Source organism: Mus musculus, chromosome 9 (assembly GCF_000001635.26).
Source record: "Mus musculus strain C57BL/6J chromosome 9, GRCm38.p6 C57BL/6J".
NCBI classification, from domain to species: Eukaryota; Metazoa; Chordata; class Mammalia; order Rodentia; family Muridae; genus Mus; species Mus musculus.
In genome coordinates, this window is record NC_000075.6 from 26,870,967 (window position 1) to 26,898,473 (window position 27,507).

At 42.4% G+C, this 27,507-nt stretch overlaps 1 protein-coding gene across 6 annotated transcripts in view; it reads right to left on the reverse strand.

The window, feature by feature from the left end:
* Positions 1–8,600: 8,600 nt before the first annotated feature.
* Gm1110 (predicted gene 1110) overlaps positions 8,601–27,507 on the reverse strand; it is a 43,618-nt gene continuing 24,711 nt past the window's right edge. For 4 of the 6 annotated variants that reach the window (XM_006510461.3, XM_006510459.3, XM_006510460.3 and 1 more), the window contains 13 exons: positions 26,952–27,016; positions 25,634–25,718; positions 24,684–24,821; positions 23,281–23,361; positions 22,585–22,691; positions 18,569–18,715; positions 12,792–12,860; positions 12,244–12,331; positions 11,358–11,445; positions 10,794–10,905; positions 10,031–10,147; positions 9,857–9,920; positions 8,629–8,997 (listed from right to left, as the gene is read on the reverse strand). In XM_006510461.3, coding sequence (XP_006510524.1) covers positions 8,990–8,997; positions 9,857–9,920; positions 10,031–10,147; positions 10,794–10,905; positions 11,358–11,445; positions 12,244–12,331; positions 12,792–12,860; positions 18,569–18,715; positions 22,585–22,691; positions 23,281–23,361; positions 24,684–24,821; positions 25,634–25,718; positions 26,952–27,016 — 1,169 coding nt within the window. In that variant the 3' untranslated portion in view covers positions 8,629–8,989. Of the gene's footprint in view, positions 8,998–9,856; positions 9,921–10,030; positions 10,148–10,793; positions 10,906–11,357; positions 11,446–12,243; positions 12,332–12,791; positions 12,861–18,568; positions 18,716–22,584; positions 22,692–23,280; positions 23,362–24,683; positions 24,822–25,633; positions 25,719–26,951; positions 27,017–27,507 lie in introns of all 6 variants that reach the window. The other 2 variants (NM_001281475.1, XR_001778935.2) reach the window with 2 other exon arrangements.

Genomic DNA, 27,507 nt, shown 5'->3' on the forward strand with positions numbered 1-27,507 from the left:
ATTGTTAGCCTATACACCACACATGCTGGAATCAGCCTTACTCTATTTTCTTATCTTTCCACTTTGGCCAGCACTGGCTTCTTTCCATCATTCTGGTGAGACAAAGCAATACATATCTTGACCTATAAGCCCTGAAGCTCATGGTGAGGTCTTCTAATCAGTGAACCTCTTCTTTTTCCTTCTCAATTTGGAACGCCCTTTGAACTTTTTGGTTTTGTTGTTTGTTTGTTTGTTGTTTTTATTAATTATTTTACTTGTTTACCTTTCTTTTTTCCATGTTGATTTTTTATTTAATTTTTGTTGGATCTTTTATTTATTTACATTTCAAAGATAATTCCCTTTCCTGGTTTCCCCTCTGCAAACCCCAATCCCATCCCCCCCCCCTTACCCTGCTTCTATGAGGGTGCTCCCCCACCCACCTACCCACTCCTGCCTCACTGCCCTAGCATTCCTCTATGCTGGGGCATCGAGCCTTCACAGGACCAAGGGCCTCCCCTCCCATTGATGTCAGATAAGGTCCCTTCAACCCCTTCAGTCCTTCCCCAAACTCCTCCATTAGGATACCTGTGCTCAGTCTGAAGGTTGGCTGTGAGCATCTGTATCTGTATTGGTCAGGATCTGGCAGAGCCTCTCAGGAGACAGCTGAATCGGGCTCCTGTCAGCTAGCACTTCTTGCCATCTGCAATATTGTCTGGGTTTGGTGTCTGCATGTGTTTACCTTTCAAATGTTATCCCCGTTCCTGGTCTCCCCTCCATAAACACCCCACCCCATCCACTTCTCCTTTGCCTCTAAAAGGGTGCCTATCCATCCACCCACACACTCCCACCTCAGCCCTCTAGCATCCAGCTTTTCTAGGGCATCAGGCTTCCACAGGACCAAGCACCTCCCATTCCACTGATCCCAGATGAGGCAGTCCTCTGCTACATATGTAGCAGGAGCCATGGACCCGCCCATGTATACTCTTTGGTTGTTGGTCTCAGGAAGGTCCGAGGGGGTCCAATTAACTAAGCCTGTTGTTATTCCTATGGGGTTTCAATCCCCTTCAGCTCTTTAAGCCCTTCCCCTAACTCTTCTATTGGGGTCCCTGGCCTCAGTCCAGTGATTGGCTGTGAGTATCTGCATCTGTCTTAGTCATGTGCTAGCAGAGCCCATCAGAAAATAGCCATACCAGGCTCCTGTCTACAAACATATCTTGGGATCAACAATAGTGTTGGGGTTTGGTGTCTGCAGATGGAATGGATCACATGGTGGGGCAGTCTCTGGATGGTCTTTCCTTCAGTCTCTGCTCCATTTTTGCCCCTGCATTTACTTTAGACAGGAACAATTCTGGGTCGAAAATTTTTAGATGGGTGAGTGACCCCATCCCTCCACTGGGGTTGGGGGGGGGTTCATGTCTATCTACTGGAAGTGGTCTCTTCAGGTTCTATCTTCCTGCTGTTGGGTATTTCAGCTAATGTCATCCCCACTGGGTCCTGAAAGCCTCATGCATCCCTGGCATCTAGGACTGTCTGATGGTTCCTCCATTCCCCACGCCCTGCTTCTACATATTTCTATTCATTCTCCTGGCCCTCTGGGCTTCTCTCCTGTCTCTTCCCATACCTGGTCCTGCCTCCCTTTTTTCCTCCCCTGCCCCTCTTCTACCCAGGCCTCCCTCCTGCTGCCTCCCCTGATTATTTTGTTCCACCTTTTAAGTGGGTTTGAAGCTTCCATGCTTTGGCCTTCCTTCTTATTAAGCTTCATATAGTCTGTGAGTTGTATCATGGATATTCTGAGCATTTATCAGTGAGTACCTACCATGTATGTCCTTTTGGGTCTGGGTTACCTCATTCAGGATGATATTTTCTAGTTCTATCCATTTGCTTACAAAGGTTGTAAAGCCATCATTTTTAATAGCTAAGTAGTATTCAATTGTGTAAATGTACCACATTTTCTGTATCCATTCCTCTGTTGAGAAGCATTTGAGTTGTTTCCACCTTCTGGCTAATATAAGTAAGGATGCTATGAACATAGTGGAGCACATGTCCTTGTTATATGTTGGAGCATCTTTTGGGTATATACCCAGGAATAGCTGAATCTTCAGGTAGAGCTATTTCCAATTTTCTGAGGAACGACCAGATTGATTTCCAGAGTAGTTGTAACAGCTTGTAATCCCACCAGCAATGGGGGAGTGTTCATTTCTCCACATCTTCACCAGCATTTGCTGTCATCTGAGTTTTTTATTTTAGCCATGCTGACTAGTGTAAAGTGGAATCTCAAGTTTTGATTTACATTTCCCTGATGATGAAGGAAGTTAAACATCTCTTTAGGTGCTTCTTGGTCATTTGAGATTGCTCAGTTGAGAATTCTTTCTTTAGCTTTAATAGGGTTATTTGTATCTATGGAGTCTAACTTCTTGAGTTCTTTGTATATTTTGGATATTAGCCCTCTATCTGATGTAGGATTGGTAAAGATTTTTTCCCAATCTATAGATTGCCATTTTGTCTTATTGACAGTGTCCTTTGCCTTACAGAAGCTTTCCAATTTCATGAGGTCCCATTTGTAAATTGTTGATCTTAGAGCCTGAGTCATTTGGTGTTCTGTTTAGGAAATTTCCCCCTGTGCCAATGTATTCAAGTATCTTTTTCACTTTCTCTTCTATTAGATTCAGTGTATCTGCTTTTATGTGAAGGTCTTTGATCCACCTGGACTTCAGCTTTGTACAATGAGATTAAAATGGATCAATTTGCATTCTTCTACAGGCAAACCCCCACTTAGACCAATGCTGTCTTTTTCCACTGTATGGTTTTAGCTTCTTTGTCAAATATCAAGTGACCATAAGTGTGTGGGTTTATTTCTGTCTTCAACTTTATTCCATTGATCTACCTGTCTGTCTCTGTACCAATACCATGTGGTTTTTATCACTATTGCTCTGTAAAACAGATTGTAGTCAGGGTTGGTGATTCCTCCAGAAGTTCTTTTATTGTTGAGAATCATTTTCACTATTCTTTTTTTTTTTAGAAGATTTTCTTTTCTTTTCTTTTCTTTTCTTTTATTTATTGGATATTTTCTTTATTTGCATTTCAAATATTATCCCCTTTCCTGATTTCCTCTCTGGAAAACACCCTCCCCCAAACCCTTACCCCCTACCCCTGCTCACCAACCCACCCACTTCTGCTTCCTGGCCCTGGCATTACCCCACACTGGGGCATAGAGCCTTCATAGGACAAAGGGCCTCTCCCCCCACTGATGTCCGACTAGACCATCCTCTGCTGCATATGCAGCTAGAGCCATGAGTCCCACCATGTGTGTTCTTTGGTTGATGGTTCAGTCCCTGGGGGGTACTGGCTAGTTCATATTGTTATTCTTCCTATGGGGCTGCAAACCCCTTCAGCTCTTTAGGTCCTTTCTCTAGCTTCTTCATTGGGGACCCTATGCCCAGTTCAGTGGATGGCTGTCAGCATCAACTACTGTATTTATCAGACACTTGCATAGCCTCTCATGAGAGAGATATATCTGGCTCCTGTCAGCAAGTACTTGTTGGAATCTACAATGGTGTCTGTGTTTGGTGATTGTATATGGGATGGATCTCCAGGTGGGGCAGTCTCTGCATGGTCATTTCTTCCGTCTCTACTCCACACTTTGTAACTTCTTCCATGGATGTTTTGTTTCCCCTTTCTACGAAGGAACAAAGTATCCACACTTTGGTTTTCCTTCTTCTTGAGTTTCATGTGTTTTGTGAATTGTATCTTAGGTACTCTAAGTTTCTGGGCTAAAATCCACTTATCAGTGAGTACATATCATGTGAGTTCTTTTGTGATTGGGTTACCTCACTCAGGATGATGCCCTCCAGATCCATCCATTTGCCTAGGAATTTCATAAATTCATTGTTTTTAATAGCTGAGTAGTACTCCACTGTGCAAATGTACCACATTTTCTGTATCCATTCTTCTGTTGAGGGACATCTGGGTTCTTTCCAGCTTCTGGCTATTATGAATAAGACTGCTATGAACATAGTGGAGTGTGTGTCCTTATTACAAGTTGGAACATCTTCTGGGTATATGCCCAGGAGAGGAATTGCTGGATCTTCTGGTAGTACTATGTCTAATTTTCTGAGGAACCTCCAGACTTATTTCCAGAGTGGTTGTACCAGCTTGCAATCCCACCAACAATGGGGGAGTGTTCCTCTTTCTCCACATCCTCGCCAGCATCTGCTATCACCTGAATTTTTGATCTTAGCCATTCTGACTGGTGTGAGGTGGAATCTCAGGGCTGTTTTGACTTGCATTTCCCTGATGACTAAGGATGTTGAACATTTTTTTGGGTGCTTCTCAGCCATTCAGTATTCCTCTGTTGAGAATTCTTTGATTAGCTCTGTACCCCATTTTTAATAGGGTTATTTGATTTTCTGGAGTACAGCTTCTTGAGTTCTTTGTATATATTAGATATTAACCCTCTATAGGATGTAGGATTGATGAAGATCTTTTCCCAATCTGTTGGCGGCCTTTTTGTCTTATTGACAGTATCTTTTGCCTTACAGAAGCTTTGCAATTTTATGAGGTCCCATTTGTCGATTCTTGATCTTACATCACAAGCTATTGGTGTTCTGTTCAGGAACTTTTCCCCTGTGCCCATATGTTCAAGGCTTTTCCCCACTTTCTCTTCTATAAGATTCAGTGTATCTGGTTTTATGTGAAGGTCCTTGATTCACTTGGACTTAAGCTTTGTACTAGGAGATGAGAATGGATAAATTTACCTTCTTCTACATGTTAACTGCCAGTTGAGCCAGCACCATTTGTTGAAAATGCTGTCTTTTTTCCACTGTATGGTTTTAGCTCCTTTGTCAAAGATCAAGTGACCAGAGGTGTGTGGGTTCATTATTACACAGTTTTTATCACAATTGTTCTGTAGTACAGCTTGAGGTAAGGGATGGTGATTCCCTCAGAAGTTCTTTTATTGTTAAGAATAGTTTTTGCTATCATGGGTTTTTTGTTATTCCAGCTGAATTTTGAAATTGCCCTTTCTAAATCTATGAAGGTTGTGTTGAAATTTTGATGGGGATTGCATTGAATAAGTAGATAGCTTTTGGCAGGATGGCCATGTTTACTGTATTAATCCTGATAATCCATGAGCTTGAGAGATCTTTCCATCTTCTGAGATCTTCTTCAATTTCTTTCTTCGGAAACTTGAAGTTCTTATCATACAGATCTCTCAATTGCTTAGTTAGAATCACACCAAGGTATTTTATATTATTTGTGGCTATTGTGTAGGATGTTGTTTCCCTATTTTCTTTCTCAGCCTGTTTATCCTTTGTGTAGAGGAAGGCCACTGATTTGTTTGAATTAATTTTATATCCAGGCACTTTGCTGAAGTTGTTTGACAGGTTTGGGAGTTCTCTGGTAGAATTTTGGGGGTTGCTTATAAATACTATCATATCATCTGCAAATAGTGATATTTTGACTTCTTCCTTTCCAATTTGTATCCCCTTGACCTCTTTTTGGTGTCTAAGTGCTTTGGCTAGAACTTTGAATAGTATATTGAATAAATAGGGAGCGAATAGGCAGCCTTGTCTTTTCCCTGATTTTAGTGCCATTGCTTCAAGTTTCTTTCCATTTAATTTGATGTTGGCTGTTGGTTTGCTCTATATTGGTTTTGATATGCTTGGGTATGTGCCTTGAAGTCCTAATCTTTCCAAAACCTTTAACATGAAGGATGTTGTATTTTGTCAAAAGCTTTTTCAGCATCTCATGAGATGATCATGTGATTTTTTTTCCTTTGAGGTTGTTTATATAGTGGAATACATTGATGAATTTCCCTATATTGAACCATCCTGGTATCCCTGAGATAAAGCCTACTTGGTCATCATGAATGTTCATTTTGATGCATTCTTGGATTTGGTTTGTGAGAAATTTATTGAATAGTTTTGCATTGTTATTCATAAACAAAATTGGTCTTAAGTTCTCTTTCTTTGTTGGGTCTTTGTGTGGCTTAGGTATCAACATAACTGTGGCTTCATAAAATGAATTATGCAGTATTCCTGTTTCTATTTTGTGCAGTAGTTTGAGAAGTATTAGGTCTTCTTTGAAGGTCTGATAGAATTCTGCACTAAACATAAATTCTGAACATTTTTGTTGTTGTTGTTGTTGGGAGACCTTTAATGACTGCTTCTATTTCCTTGGGGTTGTTGAACTGTTGAGATGGTTTATCTGCTCCTGATTTCACTTTGGTACCTGGTATCTGTCTAGAAAAACTATCCATTTCATCTAAACTTTCCAGTTTTGTTGAGTATAGCTGTTGTAGGATCTAATGATTTTTTTTTAATTTCCTCAGTTTCCGCTGTTATGTCTCCCTTTTCATTTCTGATTTGGCTAATTTATATACTATCTGTGTGCCATTTAGTTAGTTTGGCTAAGGGTTTATCTATCTTTTTTGTTTTCTCAAACCAGTTCTTAGTTTTTCTAATTCTTTGTTTCTAATTGGTTGATTTCAGCCAATTGGTATGTCCCTAAGAGAATTTTGTCTGGCATTTAATAAACATACCTTGATTTATCTAGCAATTATCTGGTCCAAAGGAAACTTCACTTCCCCAAATTCCAAAAGGCAGAAGGGGCAAATTATTATCTGTGGTGTCTATTAGCATATTAAGGTGTATGCTGGCCTCCAGGTTCCCTCAGTATCACAAGTACGTGTGTGTTACAGATTTCAAAATCCTTTCCAGGACCATCTTAGCCCTTCTCATCCCCTCTCCTCCCCTAAACTTCCTCAACTCAACTCACAAGCTTATTTCCCTTCAGGTACTCATTTACCTTATAAACCTGCTTCTTTGAGTATTCATTGTCATTCTCTCTCTCTCTCTCTCTCTCTCTCTCTCTCTCTCTCTCTCTCTCTCTCCCTCCCTCTCTTTCCCCTCCCTCTTACTCTCCCTCTGTTCTCTCACACTCCATCTCTCTATGTTCTGTTCCTGCTTCTTTCATAGTCAAGTCCAGACTTATGGCAATGATAGCTCTCTGTCTCTCTGTCTCTGTCTCTCTCTGTCTCTGTCTCTCTCTCTCTCTCTCTCTCTCTCCAGTAAAAACCTCCCCTTTGATCATACCATAAAGCAGTGATACCATCAGTCTGTACAAGAATACATTCTGGCTCAATGTTTCTTTCTGTGTCATTTTATGTATTTGTCTATTAGTCTTTGTGTCTGTGTCTAGGCTAAAAAACCTGGTGGCTGTAGCCAAAGTCCTATTAGACATTTATATACTATGAGGTCCACTGGGACAGCAAAGAAAGAAGGCAAATGCTTCCTCTGGCTCGCTCTGTGTGAGTTTAGGAGCTGTCAGGAGGATATCAGTTACTTTTCTCACTGCTCTGACAAGGTACCTGGTGAAAACAACTTAAAGATACAAAGGTTGATTCTGTTTATGTTTGAGGGTACTGTACATCATTCCAGGGAAAGTACACCCATGAGAATTGACTTTTGCTGTATCATCTGGAGCATGAGACAACTGCTCATATGTGCACAATCAGAAAGCAGACAGAAGGGTGAACTCTTGCTCCATTTTCCTCTGTATGCAATCAGTGACCCCAGTACATATCATGGTACTATGATGGTTAGTGTTAATTGTTAAGTTGACAGAATCTACAATCATCCGGGAGATAGGCCTCTGTACATGCCTGGGGGCAGTTATCTTGATTATGTTAATTAATATAGGAAGAAGTATCTTGATTGTGGGAGGAATCAATCTCTGGGCATAGGATGCTAAGTTTATAAAATGCAGAATGAATACTGAGTACTATCATGATTGCATTCATTTCTCTCTGTTTCTTTTTGCTTTCTTGCTTGTTGTTTGTATTTGTTTCTTTGCTTTGTTTTGTATTTTTGTTTGTTTGTTTGTTTGTTCTGGTTTTGAGACAGGATATCTCTACATAATGCTGGCTGGCCATGAAACTCATTATGTAGATCAGGCTAACCTCAAACCCATAGAGATTCACCTTCCTCTGCTTCTTGAGTGCTGGAATTAAATGTGTGCACTACTATCACTATGCTGGCATATCTGCATCTTGTCTGCAGATGAGATGTGACCAGCTGTTTCAAGCTCCTGGTGGTTGCACTTCCCTGCCATGATGGACTGCACCTGTTAGCTGTTCTCTCTAAAGTTGCTTTTGTCAGGGCAGTTTGGAACAGCAACAGGAAAAGAAACCGAGACAGGTGTTACCCTGCTGTGAGTGACTCTCCTCCAAGCTAAGTAACTGCCATCTTGATGAGTTAGGCTGTACCCTCTTGTAAAAGGATGGTCCCATTTAGGCTTCTGGACTGTTCGTGTTCTTCATGGAGGGGTACCAGCAGCTCTCTTCCACCTGTTACATGCAAGTCTGTATAATTGCTCATGACTTTGGGGAAAGGCTATAAAAGGTATATTGGCAAAGGAAGACCAGGGGAGGGGTGTTCCATGAGCTATAAAGAAGCCCCCATTCTGCTTAGTAAAGCTTCCCAGGAGCATCATGAAAGGGCAATGTCCACACCCCAAAGTAATTCCTCACCAGTGGTCTGAAAGGAAGTCCAATAAGCTTATTGGTTCCTTAGAGTAAACCATGGAAAGATAAAGGAAAACATCATTGACTCTAAATCCAGATACCATGTATGATAGCTGCCTGTCACTGCCTGCAGTTTCTGATTTATTTATTTGGAAACACACCATTTGTTTCCACTTCAGATTTACACTTGCAATGCCAATTATTCTGCACACCTTCTTGCTTTTTTATCCCTTTTTTTTTCTGGTCAAAGAGCTTTTAACAGAAGAAACGATGCAAAGAAAGTGTACAGTAAAGCCCATTTTGTTGTGAGCTAATGGATCAAAAGCTGAGTTTGCCATCAAGTGAGGAGGTGGATGGTGGAACCCAAGCCTGGCATGGGTGGAAAATGAAGCGAGTGTAGATGCAGCTATGGGTCAGAACTGATGGATTACTCCCAGTACCAGTGCAGATAGGATTCCATCTTCTAGCTTATATCACATTTCTTGAGATTCAATGTCCTGAAAAACAAAATCTGATTAGCATACTGTGTGCTACATCTCCATCCCAAAGAGGGTAAAACTGTGACCTATAGGACCTAGAAAGCGTGCTCACAGGGCCCAAAAAGACTGTACTGAAGTGAGACAAGTGAGTTTCCATAAGGCTCTCTGGGGCTGGGTTGTGGCTCAGTGACAGAACACTTGCATGGAAGTGGGTAAGGGAGGTAAGTGGGTAAAGCTGAGGGTAAGGGAGGAGTGTCAGAGCACAAGTGATCATCTGACTCTTACTACCAAAAAAGGCCCAAGGAAGGCTAGGTACCCAGAAAGTAGCTGCTTGGTAAGTACAAATATAGATACTCTGCAATTTGGGCCTGATGTTCCATGCATTCCTTACTATGAAAACTGGCTAAAGGGCACTAGAAAGAGCACCTGGGAGTTCTCTAACACAGCAACCTGAGAAAGAGTCATAGGGAGGAAGTTCATTTTAGAAAAGGTTAGAAGTGGAAGATGCTGAGGTTGACTCGCAATGAGACTTGGACCCAAAACACAGTGGGACCATCAGAAAGGAAGACCAAGGGGGCTGGATGAGGCTGCTAGAGGACTAATTATGTTATCTTAAAATGGGAGGGATGAAAAAAAAAAAAAAAAACCATCTGCCGGGCAGTGGTGGCCTGTAATCTCAGTACTTGGAAGGTAGAGGCAAGCAGATTTCTGAGTTCAAGGCCAACCTAGTTTACAGAGTGAGTTCAAGAACAGCCAGGACTGCACGGGGAAACCCTGTCTCGAAAAAAAAAAAAAAAGGAGGGAAGAATGGAACTGTGTAAGCATAATAGAAAGTTCATCTACTGTACAAGGGCTAAAGATGTTCCCAGGTGCATACCTAGTTGAGCCTTGGTTGAAAAGTGAATCTTTTCGTCACCTTTCAATTCCTCAAACATTATGATCTACAAAAAGAAGAAAGAAAATCAGTCAGATGATTCAAGTTCTCCCTCTGAAGTCAGAGCAGAGTTCAAAGAAAGTGAACTAGGAAGCAGAGGACATGGGGGGAATTCACCTTATTAACTCCAGGTTGAAGCCAGGAGCCAGGGACAAAGACAGTTTCCTGGGGGCCAATGTTCCAGTATCGTCCCAGGCTCCTTCCATTAATGGATATGACACCTTTTCCCCAGCCCTGAAAAATATTGTGATGTTTCAGGATCTAACTTCTAGATGAAATCTTTCTATCATAACAGTTGACCCCTATCCCAGTGACACACCAATCCTTAGCATAGACCAAGACAGGATGGATTAACAATGAGAGCCAGGGGTGGGATGGTGATCTTCAATCTGTGCCACTGCCTTGCTTTGGAGGTAACTCAGCATCAGGCCTCAAGGAAGAATCTAATTCCATCTCATTTCCCCAGGTCTGACCTAAGCCAGCAGAGGGAATGCCCACTTATAATCCAGTAATCATCAAAATACTCAAAGTGTAGAATGTTGGGAATGGCAGCCAAGGTACCCTGGATGACATGCCACGGGTGGTGAACTCATCACAGTGGTAGAGGTCTCTATATCCAGGGTTCTGTGTGAGGACTAATGGGTCACACTCACTAAATCCCTGCTACAGTGCACGCACCAGCCAGGCTCACTGGCCATTGCCTCTATTCACTTTCCTTGCCCTATCCTAACGGTCCTCAGAGAGGAAAGCCTTCAGGATCTGACTGTGACTTGGGGTAGCGTGGCTTCCTGCCACAGGACAAGACGGGGGGGGGGGGGCTTTTCTTTAGGTTCTTTGGGAGGGGGCTGGGGCCCGTGAACAGAAGAAAAATGGCACTAACTTGTATTTTCATGAAGGTGTCCTGGGGAGGATCCCCTGCTTTCAAGTAACTGAGGAAAAAGGCAGGTCCCTGGACTTGGCTTGTCACCCTTTGCCAGGAATTGGGAAATTCCCTAAGAAAGAATCGAGAGCCAGTGAGAAACTGTACTTTTCTTTTAACGTGCCACCTGTGGCCTCTGATGTCGGCCTCTTCTATGAATGCTGCTGCCACCTGACCCCTGCTGCGGTAGCAGCTATACCCTCAGATGCGTGATACAGCAGGTTTAACCGGTGGACAAGGGACAGTCACTACACTGCTGCTAGACAGCTGGGAAGCTTGGATCATTTCTTTGAGTACTCAGGACTTTTTTAAAGTTTTTCCCCCTGATGAGAAAACCAAAGGATGAAGTCACCTAGAGACCTCTGGGCATGCTTCCAGCTCTGCATGTTCACCTCTTTGTGTTATGTTTTATTTTATTTTGTTTATCTGCAGGGTGGTAACTAGACTAAGTGCCTCACACATGCTGGGTAAAATCCTCCACCACCCTTACCTAACCTTTAATCATCCTGAAGGCAAGGCACCCACCTTTGTATGAATATATTGTTCATTTCCAGGCTGTAGATTTTAAATGGTCTCAGTGGAGACTTGTCTAGATAGATGTCCCCAGTTAAACCTATGGGGTGGGAATGAGAGGGATTATGAAGGAGGCAAAAAAGCCAGAAGGATGCTCAGGCTGTAGTCAGGGACCTCCCTGAAGGAAGGTGTTTTCTGGGTCTCAGCTGGCTAGAAGGTTTCTATAAACTCCCATGGGCCCCTCCCTTGCCCTCATTGGTGCTGAAGATTGACCCTGCAAGGCTTAATAGGCTTCAAGCGTGCTAGACACGTACACTACCAGTAAGCTACCTAAGCCCATGTCTTACACAGGCATCATCCTCATCAGTGTACACTCAGAGAAGATGCCTCACAATCCACATTAACAGCGCAGAATCATGGCAGCTGCTACAGATCTGGCCAACATGAGACTTCAGGCTAGCTTGAACACTCAGATTTATCAAAGCACTTAAGATAGAAAAACAGTGTGTGGCTCTGCTCAGTAGTACTGGGCCCAAGCACTTAAGATAGAAAAACAATGTGTGGCTCTGCTCAGGAGTACTGGGCCCAAGCAGAACACGCATAAGCTCTGGGATGCTAGAAATGAAGACCAAGAGAGGAACGCCAACCAGGGACATCACCAGAGCTTTCTCCTGCTGGTACCCCTTTCAAACCCTTTACCAATGTGTTTGGCAGTGTGGTGGGTCTTGCCTAGCAACTACACAACACAAAAATATCACAGTTTCTCTACAGTGATGTCTCACACCAAGAGAGTATGCTCTCTTTCCCAAACACACGCCTGTCCCCAGCTGCCCTAGGCCTGAGGAAGAGCAGTAGCAGTTTGGCTACACTATCTCAGCTTCTTTCTTCGGGAGCCCACCTTTTCTCTCCTTGTTGATATCCTGCCCAGAAGTGAGTCGACCTTGGTTCTCCACCAGGATCCTGAGAATCTGACTTTTCTTGGAGACCTATTCAACACAGACCAGAGTCAGCGTCACTTGGCACCTCCCTTAGACCTCCCAGGTCTCCCTGGAGCTCGGACAGTAGATGAGTAGGTGGCTTGCAGACTTTAGGCCTCAGAACCCTGTAGGTCTCTAGCTATGGGGTAGGCAAGCCCTAGTACCCCAGCTTGCCCCCTTTCTTTCCAGAAACAGGCACCATAACATTTAAATAAGAACACTCTTGGGACTGGGAACCAAGCCAGAGTGCTCAGAACAGGGAATCCTCAAGGGGGAGTGTGGTACTCACTCAAAGAACATTCACCAGTACCTCCAAGATGTATATATAACCCTCCCTGCGATTGCTGGGCTGCTCTGCATGGAACAAACCAAGGGCAGAGGCAATGGAAACAATCTATAACAAGGTCTTGCTAACTCTTAGGCCCAAGCCTAGCTGGAACTAGAATGTTACACATTAAATGTTATATACATCTTTGTAAAGAAGCAGCTCACTGTTGGATTGATCCAGGAGTCCTATATAGATGTTATCCAAAAACACCTGCCAGAGAAAGAAGAGACACGTTAGGTCCTCATAAGAAAGAAAGAAAGAAAGAAAGAAAGAAAGAAAGAAAGAAAGAAAGAAAGAAAGAAAGAAAGAAAGGGAAAGGGAAAGGGAAAGGGAAAGGGAAAGGGAAAGGGAAAGGGAAAGGGAAAGGGAAAGGGAAAGGGAAAGGAAAGGAAAGGAAAGGAAAGAAAAGAAAAGAAAAGAAAAGAAAAGAAAAGAAAAGAAAATTGAAAATGCAAGCTGGGCGTGGTGGTGCACACCTTTAATCCCAGCACTGGGGAGGCAGAGGCAGGCGGATTTTTGAGTTCGAGGCCAGCCTGGTCTACAAAGTGAGTTCCAGGACAGTCAGGGCTACACAGAGAAACCCTGTCTCAAAAAAAAAAAAAAAAAGCAAAAAACAGAGCACGACCAGAGGTAGACTGAATTCCATGTCTCCCAGTACTGCATAGACTCTGGAGTTCACAAAGAACAGGTTAAAGTAATACAATGAGAGGATGCACAGAATGCAGCCTGGCATAGAACCCTCAATGAAAACTGGACCCTAGATCAACCCTAGAGCAAGTAGGGAACAATGTTTAAAAGACCTGCAGGAAACTAGAGCAGAAGGAAGGTAAGAATTAATAAACATCAAGGAAATGATGGCAAAGGGAAGGAGAGGAGCTGAGGGACAGCAACTGTTCTGTGTGTATCTGCCTTATCCCAAGGGTTTAACATTTCAAGGGGTTCAATTCTTCTACATGCTCCCAAGTTGTGTCTGGAGAGCCTACTATCATGTTTGAACTGATTTTAGGGATGATTTGCATGTAATGCCCACGCTCCCCCATCCCACCCCCTGCCCCTACCTCTTTACTATTACTTACTCTGCTGGTAGTGTTTTGTCAGCTTGACAAACTAGGGTCACTTGGGAAGAGTCCCCCATCAATTGAGAAAAAGTCTCAGAAAGATTGGCCTGTAAGCAAGCCCGTGGGGAATCTTTTTAATTCATGATTGGTATATGAGGGCTAAGGCCCTGAAGGTACTTCCACACTTTGCCAGGTGGTCCTCGGTTGTATAAGAAAAAAGACTGAGTAAGCTGCAGGGAGCAAGCCAGTTCTTGCCTTGAGATTCCCACAAGGATGGACTGTAGTCTGTAAGCCAAATAAACCCTTTCCTTCCCAAAGCTGTTTTGTGTCATGGGGTTTATGGCAGTAACAGAAATGCAAACTAGTAGGCCTATTATATTGATTAACCACTAGATAAACCACCCAGCAGACTTGTACTACTCAGGCAAGACCACATAAGAATAATTTGCTTCCTAGATTAATTAATTTAAATCATGTAAGGGAATTTTCCCCTAATTAATAGATTGGCTAATAAAGACAACAAGAAGCTAATAGCTGAGTGAAAAGAAGGAACTGGGTCTTCCAGGCCTGAGAAAGGAGGAGATTATGTGGGAAGAAGAAACGACCTTTTTTAATGGCGAGGCAGGAGTGAGAGGAGGCAAGATGTAGTCGGAGAGAACTGTCAGACCCGGTGGCGACCTCCACCACTGGAAGATTTGAGTTTAGTATGATAGATTCCACCCAAAGTGGTTGTGTCATCTGTTGATTTTAAACTTAGGGTGTCTGGTGTTTTCCATTTGCAGCGACTCAGGTGTGCAGGAGGGAGAGAACATAGCTGGAGCAGAGTTTGGCCGGGCTTTGGAAGGGGAAGATTGGGCAAAGGACAGAGAAGCAGAGGAGAGGTAACCACAGCAGAGTGTAGGCTGGTGAGAGCTTGCCCACAACTGGCCATGGGGTGGTAGTCTGGCAAGAGAGCAACCTCCGAGCTTTGGAGAGGCAGAGCTGGCATTTTGAAGAGAGGCCTTGGCTAGGAGAAACACACTGTCTCAGTCTCAGGCTATGCACCAGGCTAGGAACAGACAGAGACTACTGATGTTGGCACATAGCCAGATTCAGCCTGGATCAATTTTTAAAACTGCACACTACAAAAACACAAACTTTATTTATTTCCTTTTTTGTTGTTGTTATTTTGTTTTGTTTTTCAAGACAGGGTTTCTCTGTATAGCCCTGGTTGCCCTAGAACTCGCTGGAGACCAAGCTGGCCTCAAATTCAAAGATCTGCCTACCTCTGCCTCCCAAGTGCTGGGGTTAATAGCATGCACCACCACTGCCAGGCTGAATCTCAATTTTTCAAGTTTGATTTGGCTAGGAAACCATAACAATAAACATCCTTAAGAATCAACAAAAGTATTCTTAATGTAAGATTACCAGAGTCTAATCCCAGAAGTTATATGTCTTATGGTCATTTATTGAAAGCCAGCTTTTACATGAAACTCAAGAAAAATGAAGACTGAAGTGTGGACACTATGCCCCTCCTTAGAAGTGGGAACAAAACACCCATGGAAGGAGTTACAGAAACAAAGTTTGGAGCTGAGATGAAAGGATGGACCATGTAGAGACTGCCATATCCAGGGATCCACCCCATAATCAGCATCCAAACGCTGACACCATTGCATATACTAGCAAGATTTTATCGAAAGGACCCAGATGTAGCTGTCTCTTGTGAGACTATGCCGGGGCCTAGCAAACACAGAAGTGGATGCTCACAGTCAGCTAATGGATGGATCACAGGGCTCCCAATGGAGGAGCTAGAGAAAGTACCCAAGGAGCTAAAGGGATCTTCAACCCTATAGGTGGAACAACATTATGAACTAACCAGTACCCCTGAGCTCTTGACTCTAGCTGCATATGTATCAAAAGATGGCCTAGTCGGCCATCACTGGAAAGAGAGGCCCATTGGACACGCAGACTTTGTGTGCCCCGGTACAGGGGAACACCAGGGCCAAAGGGGGGGAGTGGGTGGGTAGGGGAGTGGGGATGGGTGGGTAAGGGGGACTTTTGGTATAGCATTGGAAATGTAAATGAGCTAAATACCTAATAAAAAATGGAAAAAAAAAAAAAATTTTGGCAAGATCAAAGGATACTGACAGAAATCAAGTTCTTGTACATCAGCTGTAGAATGCAATTAAATATTTTATCTTCCATTAACTGATGCTCATTGTGTAGTATCCGATAAACTGCCCTTATATTTTCATTTAGAACTTATAAAAATCCTGTACAGTTTATATTATATATAAAAATATGAAATTTAAAACCAAAAAAAAAAAAAAAAAAAAAAAGAAAGCCAGCTTTTTAAATGTCTTTCTGGAAAACAGGTTGCCCGGTATCAAGAGCCCCCAAAATAATCACAATATATTGGACCATAACCATGATGCTGAGATCAGACTGCTGTGGAAGAACAGGCCACATCCAGGCTGCCAGTGGCTTGTGGAGTCAACTGGAGGCAGAGAAGTAGGATAAAATATTTATATTGGCCAGAAGACCCATGACACTCTGAGGGGTGTCTGACAAGGAAGAGAAGAGGGTAGAGTGATGGGAGGGTCTGAAGCAGGAAGACCAGCTGTACATTTTCAAAAGAAGAAGCAAGACACCAACTAAGACAGCAGAAGCCTGCAGGTAAAAAGGGTGAGAAGTCCTGCACCACACAAGGGCCAGGTGAAAATACAGAACAAAGAAAAGGTAGAAGGAACATGTGAGCAGAGATTCTATGCAGGAAGCTGTGTATCCATGAGCAAATCCAAGGCTGACTTAGGAAAGCAACCATGTGCCCTAGGAAAGGAGTCTAAAAGGCTAATGGAATATATGCTAAGTACAGATAGATGTAGGCCACATTGCAAGAAAGATGTCTCTGCAGAGAAAAAAAAAAATGGAGGGAGAGGGGCTGGAGCCACAAAGATAGAAGAATAAGATCAGCTCTGATGGTTCGCACCACAATCACATTGAGGAGGCAGAGGCAAACGGATCTCTGTGAGTTCAAGGTCATCCAGGACTACACAGCCTAGGCTCCATCTAAAAAATAAACAAACGGAAAACAGAAGTACAGGTTGAGTAGTGTTTGTCCAAAATGCTTGGGGCAGAATAATTTTATTTGGGAGGTTTTCAGAGATTGGATTGCTATAGACTTTAGAAGTTGAACATCTCCAATTTAAAGAGCAAACGCACAAAATTACATCATCATAGTACAAGAAGTTGCCATGTAGGCTGCTGGAGGGAGGGGGAGAGTCATCAACAGAATTATTCATCTGAGAACCCCGTGAGCTAAAATAATGACCAGCATGGCAAGATATGCCCATGAGTGCAATAACGGCATGAATATTATGTGGGGTGGGGTATACAATTGCTTTCTGGTTGGATTTAAGTCCTGCTCCAGAGGAGGAGACATATCTGCTACTATAAATCTGGTGAATAATCCATGGTTGAGGAGCACACAGGTCCCAGAGGTAAACTATTCTTCTGCTAAATGGACCCAGTATCAAACTGTCCTCTAAATCCATATCTCACTACTCGTAGGTTAGCGTAGGTCTCAGTGCTCATCAGAGAAGTTTCTTCATGCAGTGGACAATGGAGGCACAGAGAATAAGTATTTGTGGATTCCATGGCCACAAAAAGGGCATCCATATCATTCGTCACCCCAAGCTTAGGGACCATCTTGGGAGAGTGGATGACAAAATTCTAAGAGCCAGAGGTCAAGGGGACCAGACCAAAACATTGTCCCTTAGACGTGACAAGATTGCTGCACTCATGAGCTCACAGCAGCTGTTAATTGCCTACAGAAGACCTAAAGACGATCAAGCCAGTCGATATTCTAGCATGGGAATGAGAGAAGTTCAAAGGAGCTGTTAACAGTGGATAGCTTCAAAGAATTGATAAAATAGACTATTTTTTAAAGTAAAACAAAACAAAACAAAACCCCCCCAAAACTCTGAAATTGTGTGTGTGTGTGTGTGTGTGTGTGTGTGTGTGTGTGTGTGTGTGTGTCTGCACATACCCATGCATGTGCTTGTGGAGGAAAGGGGTTGACATTGTGTATCCCCAGTCACTCATCACCTTATTTTTTAAGGCAAAATCTCTTTAATGGAACTTGAGCAAGCTGGTTTGACTGGCTGATCACTGAGCTCCTAGGATCTTCCAGTTGTTAGTCCCCTGAGCTGGTATGACAGACATGTGGGACGATGCTTGACTTTTTATATAGGTGCTGGGAATCTGAGATAAGGTCCTCAGATTTGTGCTGCAAACACTTTACCTCTGCATTATCTCCCCAATTGCACCTGAAATTTTTTGAGCACTATCATATTTTCACTGAGCATCTTAGGCTTTGGACTAGGAATACCCAATCTGAAGTCTTGGGGAAAGGTGATATAGAAAAGATGAAGGAAAAAAAAAAAAAAAAAAACCCTTAGAAGAGCTTGTAACTTGGAGTGGGATGGAACCTTCAGCTTCTGCACTGAGACTTCCCAGTTGTACCTTTCCTGAGGATTTTCTATTTGGAACACATATCTCAGCTAGATTTTTAAAACTTAAATGACAAAAAAAATGTACTTCTCATATGCTATATTAACATTAGGGATTGATACATGATAAATATAGGGACTACTAAAGTACCTCCTGGATTTGAGATCACTCTCATCTCCTATTGCATTCAGGAGTATATGCCTAGGGATGTCTATGTATAAAATATTTCACTTAAAGGACAGATAATAATCAACAGCAAAATTTTTTTGGTGGTCAAATGATTTGACTCTTGCACTTAGACATTTACCTCAGTATCATAGGATGATGTCAACATACAAGTTCCACTAGGAACTACAAATTGTTCCCTACCTGCCCTCGGTCTCGAATATGACCCCTTGATGTGATGAGGCCTCCACTGAAGATGACAGTCTCATAAAGTATATATCCAAAGGACTGGCCACTTCTTTCATTCACCCGCAGCTGCTCCATGGATAGGGGCTTGGAAGACTTGGTTGTCTATGGTAAGGATAGGAGTTACAAACATGTTAAAGGCTCAGACTAGAGAAAAGAATCTCAGAACCAAGAACCCATGGCCCACTTCTCCGGGGAGATGATTCCCAACAGCCATGCAAACAGGAATACTAAAGAGGACTACACAAGGACAATCATGTTTAGCCATAACATTTAAATTAACTTTTTTGGCTTTCCAACCAATCTCGTATTTTACTGCACATCCAGCCAGTGAGTTATTCTTATGATTTAAACGAAAAGCTGAAATCAAGCAAAGCACATGCATTGTGCTATGTTTCTGTAATTAGTAGTTGGGAGGCAGAAGCAAGATTCCTGAGGCATGTAACTAGAGAGATTAGCCAGAATTGATGACTTCCAAATTTGGTGAAGAGACTGCATCTTTTTTTTTTTTTTTGTACAGAATGATCAAGAGAAGCATATGGCACTCTGAGCCTTCACATACATGCATACATATGTGTAAATACATTTACATGCACCCACATACATGTGCCCATATACATGCAAGCACACACCTATATACATTATGCATAGAACAACAAAAACCCTTCAGAGCCACTTGGAGAAACAAACTATTCTAAATCTGAGGAGCCACACAGCCTCAATCCTCCAGGAGAACATAACAATGAAGATGTTGACAGCTATGGGTGTCCTGTCAAGAAGACATAAGAATCAACCAAAAGGGGTCCTGATGGACTGCAATGGGTCGATGTGAGTGTCAAAGAGACTATGATGGCATACAACAATCTAGATCTTAAATGTTTACTTACCATATAAAGAACCACAGTAGCAAAACAAACAAACAAACAAACCTGCTGAACTTTTGGAAGACATATAAACCCATTTGTTTGATTAATGAAAATATTTGAACTCATTCTTTTTCTGTACAAACTGTACATAAAGGTAAACGGTGATCAACACCTTTCTGTAGAACAATTTGAGGTAATAAATACAGAGGGAATCGCAGAATTAAAATATTTCCAAGGCGTTTGTTTCATGAAGTGTTGGCTTATTTCATCAACACATGGCTTGTCTTGTTTCATTTCCACCTCAGCCTTCCCACTTTTTACAGAATTCTTTTATTTTATTATTTTATATGTATAGGTGTTTTGCCTGCATGTGTTTGTACACCATAAGCATACAGTCCCTACAGAGACCAGAAGAGGGCGTTGAATCCTCTGGACCTGAAGTTATAGATGTGGTTTTGTGGGTCCTATGGAAGGACAACTATCAGTCTTAACCACTGAGCCATCTCTTGACCTAGGTGATTATTTGTTGTATTTCTGTACTGTAAACATTCCCAGCATGGTTAATTTCCATGCAATAAGGTCAGTTGCTGCTGAAACCCACTAGGTAAGCAGCCAATGGGAAGGTTGAACATGAGCATGTGCACTAGCAGCACCTGCACCCACTGACCAGAAAGGGAATGGGATACACAAAAGCACCACAGTAAACTCACAAGCAGAGATGCAAAAGAGACAAACAATGGCATGGTTATGCATACATGTAATGCCAGCTCGAAGGAGGCCAAGGGAACATCATTAATTTGAGGCCAGCCTGACCTTACATAGCAAGAATTTGTCTCAAAAATATAAACGAGTAAAAGCAGAACTAGAAGATATGATGTTAGCTGATAGAGTGTACCAAGTCTGATTCCCACCACAACATAAACCCAAAATGCTGTTGCCTGTCTATAAGCAGCTCCTTCTGTGTTGCCTGGCTTTGTGTGTGTGTGTGTGTGTGTGTGTGTGTGTGTGTGTGTGTGTGTGAGAGAGAGAGAGAGAGAGAGAGAGAGAGAGAGAGAGAGACTATCCTACACAACACTTTCTTGTGCAGTCCTAACTCCAGTTCCCAAACACATAGCCCTCTCTGTCTTTATCAATGGACCCTGGAGTGCCTCAGTTTCTCTACCTCAGAATATAGTTGCCATGTCATTTGCTTCTGTTCAGCCATTCAGCCTTAATACTACTTTGACCAAAGTCTCCCGGGACTACTGTGGCTGTCCAACACACAGACAGTATCTCTATAACAATGATGATAAATCTCAGTTCCTCCACCTCTGTTGGCTCATTGGCTCTCCAGTCTGCTTTTCATTCATTCTTCTTACTCCTTAGACATAAAATTGTCTAGAATGGCATCACCATAATACAGTTCCAAAATATGAATATTTGATGGGTTCTATAAGAATAAGCACGCAATGTTTCCTTAGAACACTTTTCAATCTGTATTCCTGGAAACCCTAGGGGTAAGTTAACAGTGACAATATCCCAAAAAAAGGGATAGCTGACTTACAGGGGAAGAAAGTTCAGTGCTACAGAACACCCTAACTAACCTAGTTTATGTTGTATATATTGAACTTAACAATGAGTTTAGAGAAAGCATCCCTCTGTGAAAAAAAAAAAAAAGACTAAAAATCATTGCCCTGGGTGAAGGAGAGATGTCCTCCCCCATCCTTGCCCCTTGCCACCTACAGCAGGAGGGAGAGCTAGCTGTCCCTGCCCCTTGCCTGCTGCAGCACTGGAGAGCATGGGCCCACACCTTGAGTAGGCAGCAAGTAGAGCTGGCCCCGGTTGTAGGTGGTTGCTGGTGAGCTTGCCCCAAGGGTGTGAGAGCAGGAAAGCAGGTGGGTTGACCAGATAACTCTCGGGCCCAGATCCAGGACTTTGAGTTGGCCTACCTCAAGCTGTATCCAATTGATGAACTGTTGGAGTGCATGAGGGGCCAATCCTACAGATCCAAACCTACAGAATCTCCATGACATAGGGCAACAATCAGATATCTCAAGGGAGTTCCAGTGAGATTCCACTATTAATAGAGTAGCAGAAGCCAAAAACCCTCTATAAGTCATTGCAATGAACATTGCAAGCAAAGGCTTATGGACAAAGGGGTAAACTGTGGGACACACTGTGACACACTAGAGCTTCCACGAGATTTTTTTCACTGTTGGTGGGAAAGTTAGAAGGGTAGAAGACAGGTATGAGGGGAGGGAAAGATGAGTGGGATTGGGGTGCAAGATGTGAAATTCACAAAGAACCAATAAAAAGTTTTTTAAATCACTACCCATGAGCCTAGTCAATGTACTTCTAACACCTAAGAAAGCAGGGGTAGAGCTGCAGAGATCCCTCACTGGGTAATACCAGTGCACTAGCCTTGCAAAGGACTCAAATTCAGTTCCTAACTGTTTCAGTTGACCTGGTAACCTCTTCTGGCTCCATAGACAGACACGTGGTTCAATTACATACATGCAGGCAAAACCCACATACACATTAAAAGAATCTTTAAAAAAAGAACAAAAATAGAAAGAGAGGGAGGAAGGAAGGAAGGAAGGAAGGAAAAGAGAAAGAGAGAGAGAGAGAAAGAAAGAAAGAAAGAAAGAAAGAAAGAAAGAAAGAAAGAAAGAAAGAAAGAGAGAGAGAGAGAAAGACAGGAAAGAAGGAAGAGAGAGAAAGAGAAAGGAAGGAAGGAAGGAAGGAAGGAAGGAAGAAAGAAAGAAAGAAAGAAAGAAAGAAAGAAAGAAAGAAAGAAAGAAAGAAAGAGAAAGGAAGGGGAGAGAGGAAGGAAGGAAGGAAGGAAGGAAGGAAGGAAGGAAGGAAGGAAGGAAGGATCTTCAAGCTGGATCCTAAAAGGGACTGTTTTATTGTTACACAAGTTTAGACCATTTCTTCAAATTTAGTCTAATCTGAGCTCTTACAATTGGTTTCCTATTCTCAAGTGTAAAACTTGAGAAGGAACTAAGACTTCCAAGGATTACTTTGGTTTCCCTAATCTTCTACTCCTTGGTCTTTGAGCTATCTCTTTATTTCCTATCCCTTTTTTCCTAAAGTGATACCATGTGTTTATACCCAAGAAACACCCACCTTAACCAGATTGGGCAGGAATTCCCACAGGGTCATGAAATATAACAGTGTCACTGGCTGATAGGCAAACATCTGTGTAGTTTTTGGTTGAACGGTCAAGTGACTGTCTGCAATGAAAAGCACACAACTGGCAATCCTAGGATCTATCACAACCCCACTGGAAAACACCACGTTCCCTGCTATCCCACAGCCTCCACCAACGAAGGACCCAGTCATGTAGCCCTAACTTCCTAATTCTAGGAAGAATTAAGGCAGGTGCTGAGTACGGGTCCTCTCATATCCTTACACATCTGAGGAAGTACCCTTTATTTTCCTAGAAAAAAGGAGCATGTCGACCTTGGCCATTAGCTCTAGAGAATCCCCTAAATCCCAGCCACATAGGCACATGTTTTCCCGGTTTGCCCTTTCTTCCTCACCCGAGCCAAGTCATGCTTACTGAGCAGTGCAGAAGGGGAGCTGGGGTCTGTAGCTTTGAAAAGTTTTAGAGGATTGCAGGCACAGCCAAGGCCAAGCACCATGGTCCTGTGCTGAGCACACAAGAGCAGACTCTGTATCTCATACATTTCCAGTGCCCACGACAAAATGCAACAAATTGGGTTTCTCCCCCAAAATGTCTCCACTCCCTTATTTCCCCACCCCCACCCCCCACCCCCGGAGATCACCCTTCAGACTGAAGTTGCTGCCGAGTCTGCGTACCTGTAACAGAATGGAAAAAACGTTGAAATTCCCGGTACTGGACTGTATATTCTCCACCTTCTGACACCAGTGCATTGTAGTCTAAAGAAAACAGAGAAATGTGTCATGTCCCCCAAGAAGACCTTAGGATTGATTGGCTCCTTTCTCCTGAAGAGGGGGAAAAAAAACAAAACATTAGCAACCTGAGTGGTGGGGCCCCTTTTATCTGATAAGGGAATTTTATATGTCCATTGGTTCAAACAAGAGGCATCACCTGATGATCATCATGCTTTGATGAGGGTGAGGGATTGTTAACAGGAGGCAAACTGCGTCAATCTGTGCAGCTACAATATGTCCCAGCAACAATCCATAACCCTCCAACCCAGTGGCTTATCCTTCCTATCCAATTTCTTTTATTTTTAATAAATTAATACTTTTATTAAAATTTTAAATTTCTGATCTTCAACACACACTGTGAAGGTAATAAAAGACAATACATACTGTGAGAAAACATTTACAAAGCATATACTTGACAAAGGCCTTTTATCCAGAGTTCAGGTTTTTAAAATTTTTCAAAATTGCAAAAAAACCCAAAAAAGTTGCCCCTTTTAAAGAACAAAAACAAACAATCAAACAAAATGGAACAAAGATATGCATAGATACTTCACCAAAAAAAAATTGAACAAGTGGCAAAAAAATTTTGAACACGTGGCAAATTTTGACAATTTGCAATCAGTAAATGGAAAGATCTTCAAAGTCATTACTCATTAGGAAGACACAAATAAAAACCATGGCACACCTGTCAGAAAATTACATTTTTAAAAAAATCGAGTATGGTAATGATCTGGAGGAAAATGAGACCTCATATTGCCAGATGAGCATTAGCTTCACTTCATCCTTAATTTCCTACTTGGTCTCTTGGGAGATTTGGAGGCTACATTCTATGGTGTTCTTAGAAAATCCAAAGCAATAGACTTTGTATAGAACATCTTTTTTTATTAGATACTTTCTTTATTTACACTTCAAATGCTATCCCGAAAGTTCCCTATACCCTCCCCGACCCTGCTCCCCTACCCACCCACTCCCACTTCTTGGCCCTGGCTTTCCCCTGTACTGGGGCATATAAAGTTTGCAAGACCAAGGGGCCTCTCTTCCCAATGATGACCGAATAGGCCATTTTTAAAGCAAGGTTCCACGTAGCAGATAAGCAAGACTAAAGTTACAAACCCGTCTACTCACAAAGCTCCAGAAAACCAAGACCCTGATATCTAGTGGGATCATGAACAAATACCAAATCCTCAGTTCTCAGCACACATTAAAGTCAAGCCAGCTAAACAGTTCCAGAGAGTTCCCTCATCCTCTATGTTCTAGACTCAACGATGGGACAGCCTAGGTTGGAGATGATTCTGGGGACCAATACTCACCATAGCTGGTTACTACAGGCTTGTAACCCTCTGAAGACTGAGCTCCACCAATTAAGCCAAAGTTGGTACCACCTTGGAACATGTAGAAGTTGAGGGAGAACCCGAGGTGGAACATCTCATGGACATCCTTCAGCAGCACTGCAGAGGGGACAGGGAGAGAGGAGAGACAGAATTAGGATTTAAGAATTCACAGCTCGGAGACTTTCAAATTACCTCCATCTGAAATCTTCAAGATTTGCTTAGAGCTCAGCCCCAGAAAAACATGTTAGATGAGCCAGGATGGACTGAAGTAGTTGGTGGTGTTTGTTTTCAAAATCCAAAGTCACTCATTACTTCTTTCTCTAGGTTTTATACTTGGATGAATCTTTCTTGCTTCTAGCACACAAACTGTGTATATCAAACATTGCTCATGACTTTTTAGGGGCATACCTATTTCCAGCTTACTATTTCTAAAGCACTTACCACCAGCTTCTCACAGTGACTTATCTGAAATGGTGGCAACAGTCACCTTTACCTTCAACTCCATTTAACCTGCCATCAACAATTCTCCAAGGAGAGCAAAAGAATTAAAATCAGGTGAGCTGGAGCTATAACACTACCTACTTCCATACCCAGCACACTTTCATTGTCGTCCTCTGTCTCACTGAACAATTCATTCTCATTACTTTTCTAGCCTTGGAGAAGTGTATTTATAATGAAAACTACAGAAACTTAAGTTCCTATAGCAGTGACACCCCCCCCCACACACACACAGAGGTGTTCATGCTCTGTGACCTCTCCTTCTGAGCAGATGTCTAGGAGCCATCTACTTATCCAGACTGATACTTATATGAAACGACATCTGGGAGCCTTGTCCCTAAACCTCAAGGTCACTAATGGGCAGGAAAAGAGCAGCCCAGTGCCACTGCAGTTCTCACTTTTCCCTGAAAAGGTTAGGAAGGAGGACTCACTCTGTGCATCTCCAGTCTGGTGCAGAGTTCCCCATGTGTCAAAAGACTTGGTTGTATATACCATCATCAGAATAGGGCTTTTACCCTGAAGGGAAACAAAACAAGTGTTAATTTGGGATGCTCTTTTGAAATTCTGAAGCCCTGAACTGCCTACAAGGGAACTCCAAAGCCCGGAGCTCTCATGTGCCATTTATCCTTTAACTGAAAGCACCCTGGCACGTCTCAGAGCTCTGAGCCCTATACTCCCACTCTCACATGATCTTTCTGGTCACATAGTCTCCCCATGTGGTTTTATTGGTCATCTGTTCCAAGCATTTTGTGGGGCATGGAGGGAGGACACCTGTCATTTCAATATTTCCCTTTTAATATATCCTAAAAGTAAAAGTTGGAAATTTGTAAAAAAAAAAAAAAAAAAAAAAAAATTAGAATCTTTTCATTCCCTTGATGACCAGAGTAGAGATTTAGTAAGAAACATCTGACACAGAAGAAGAATTCAAAATGTTCAATGACAGGGGGTGGAGAGATGGCTCAATGGTTAAGAGCACTGACTGCTCTTCCACAGGCCCTGAGTTCAAATCCCAGCAGCCACATGGTGGCTCACAACCATCTGAAATGAGATCTGACACCCTCTTCTGGGGTGTCTAAAGACAGCTACAGTGTACTTAGATATAATAATAAGTAATATTAATAATAAATAAATCTTCGGTCTTTGGGCCGGAGCAAGCAGAGGTTCTGAATTCAATTCCCAGCAACACATGATACCTCACAACCATCTGTACAGCTACAGTGTACTCATACACGTAAAATAAATAAATCTTTTTAAAAAAATACATAACACTCTTGAAAAAGACCAGAGTTTAATTTCCAGAACCTACACTGAGTGGCTGACAACTGCCTGTAAGTTCAGCAATAAGTGCATCTGATGTCTCTGGTCTCTGTGGGTACCTGCACTCATGTGCACATGCCCCCCTCACATGTACACAAATTCAAAGTAAATAAAAATAACTGGCTTTAAAAAAATGTTCAATGACCCAGTGGCTGCATCAGTAGAAGGATTATGACAAATGCTAGCTTTGAGCAATGTCCTACAAATCAGAGTGAACAAAAGTTAAGGATTATTACACTCCAACACTGTGGCCTGTGAACCAAGTGTTCTGCATTTATACAATTTGAACCTAAATCCACCTAAAATAGACACTGAAGGACACTGCAGATTGCAACTATAACTAAACTGATTAGTACTAAGATTTTTCTCAATAAGTAAGACAAGAAGTCAAGGGTGGGGCAAGAACAGGCATCTGTTGTGTCTGAAAGGCACCTGAATAGATCTGAGGTCTCCAAATGTTTCTTTCTTTATATTCTTCATGTGAACAGTGGCCAGCACTGTGGGTAGGAAGAACATACATGAGAACCTGCCATGACCACACAGGGCAGGGGCAGAAGACTATCCCAGAGCCATGTCAGAGTCCAGTCCATACTTCTTGGGCTTATGCCTCCCTGATTTCACTTCAATACTTCCATAGCCAGAGCTAGAAATGAAGATATGTGGCTATACTTATAGCCACATCAAAACATGCAAAGGAACTTCATACATGGTCTTTCACTTAGAACTTATAATGATGATCTAGACAGTTAAAATGCAATTAAAATACGCCACACGGCACAAATCAATACATGAAAAGCAAATGAAGAACTTGAGACTCCAAAACTTGACATTTTTGGTTGTGGGGCTCAAACCTTAGAACTCATTCATGCTTGCCTTCTAATTCAGAACACTAACACTGACTTCCTACTATAACAGAAAGGGCCACCAATAAGACCAGGGACAAGATCATTGGAAGATAATGGAGCTGACCAAATTGCTTAGAGGAATA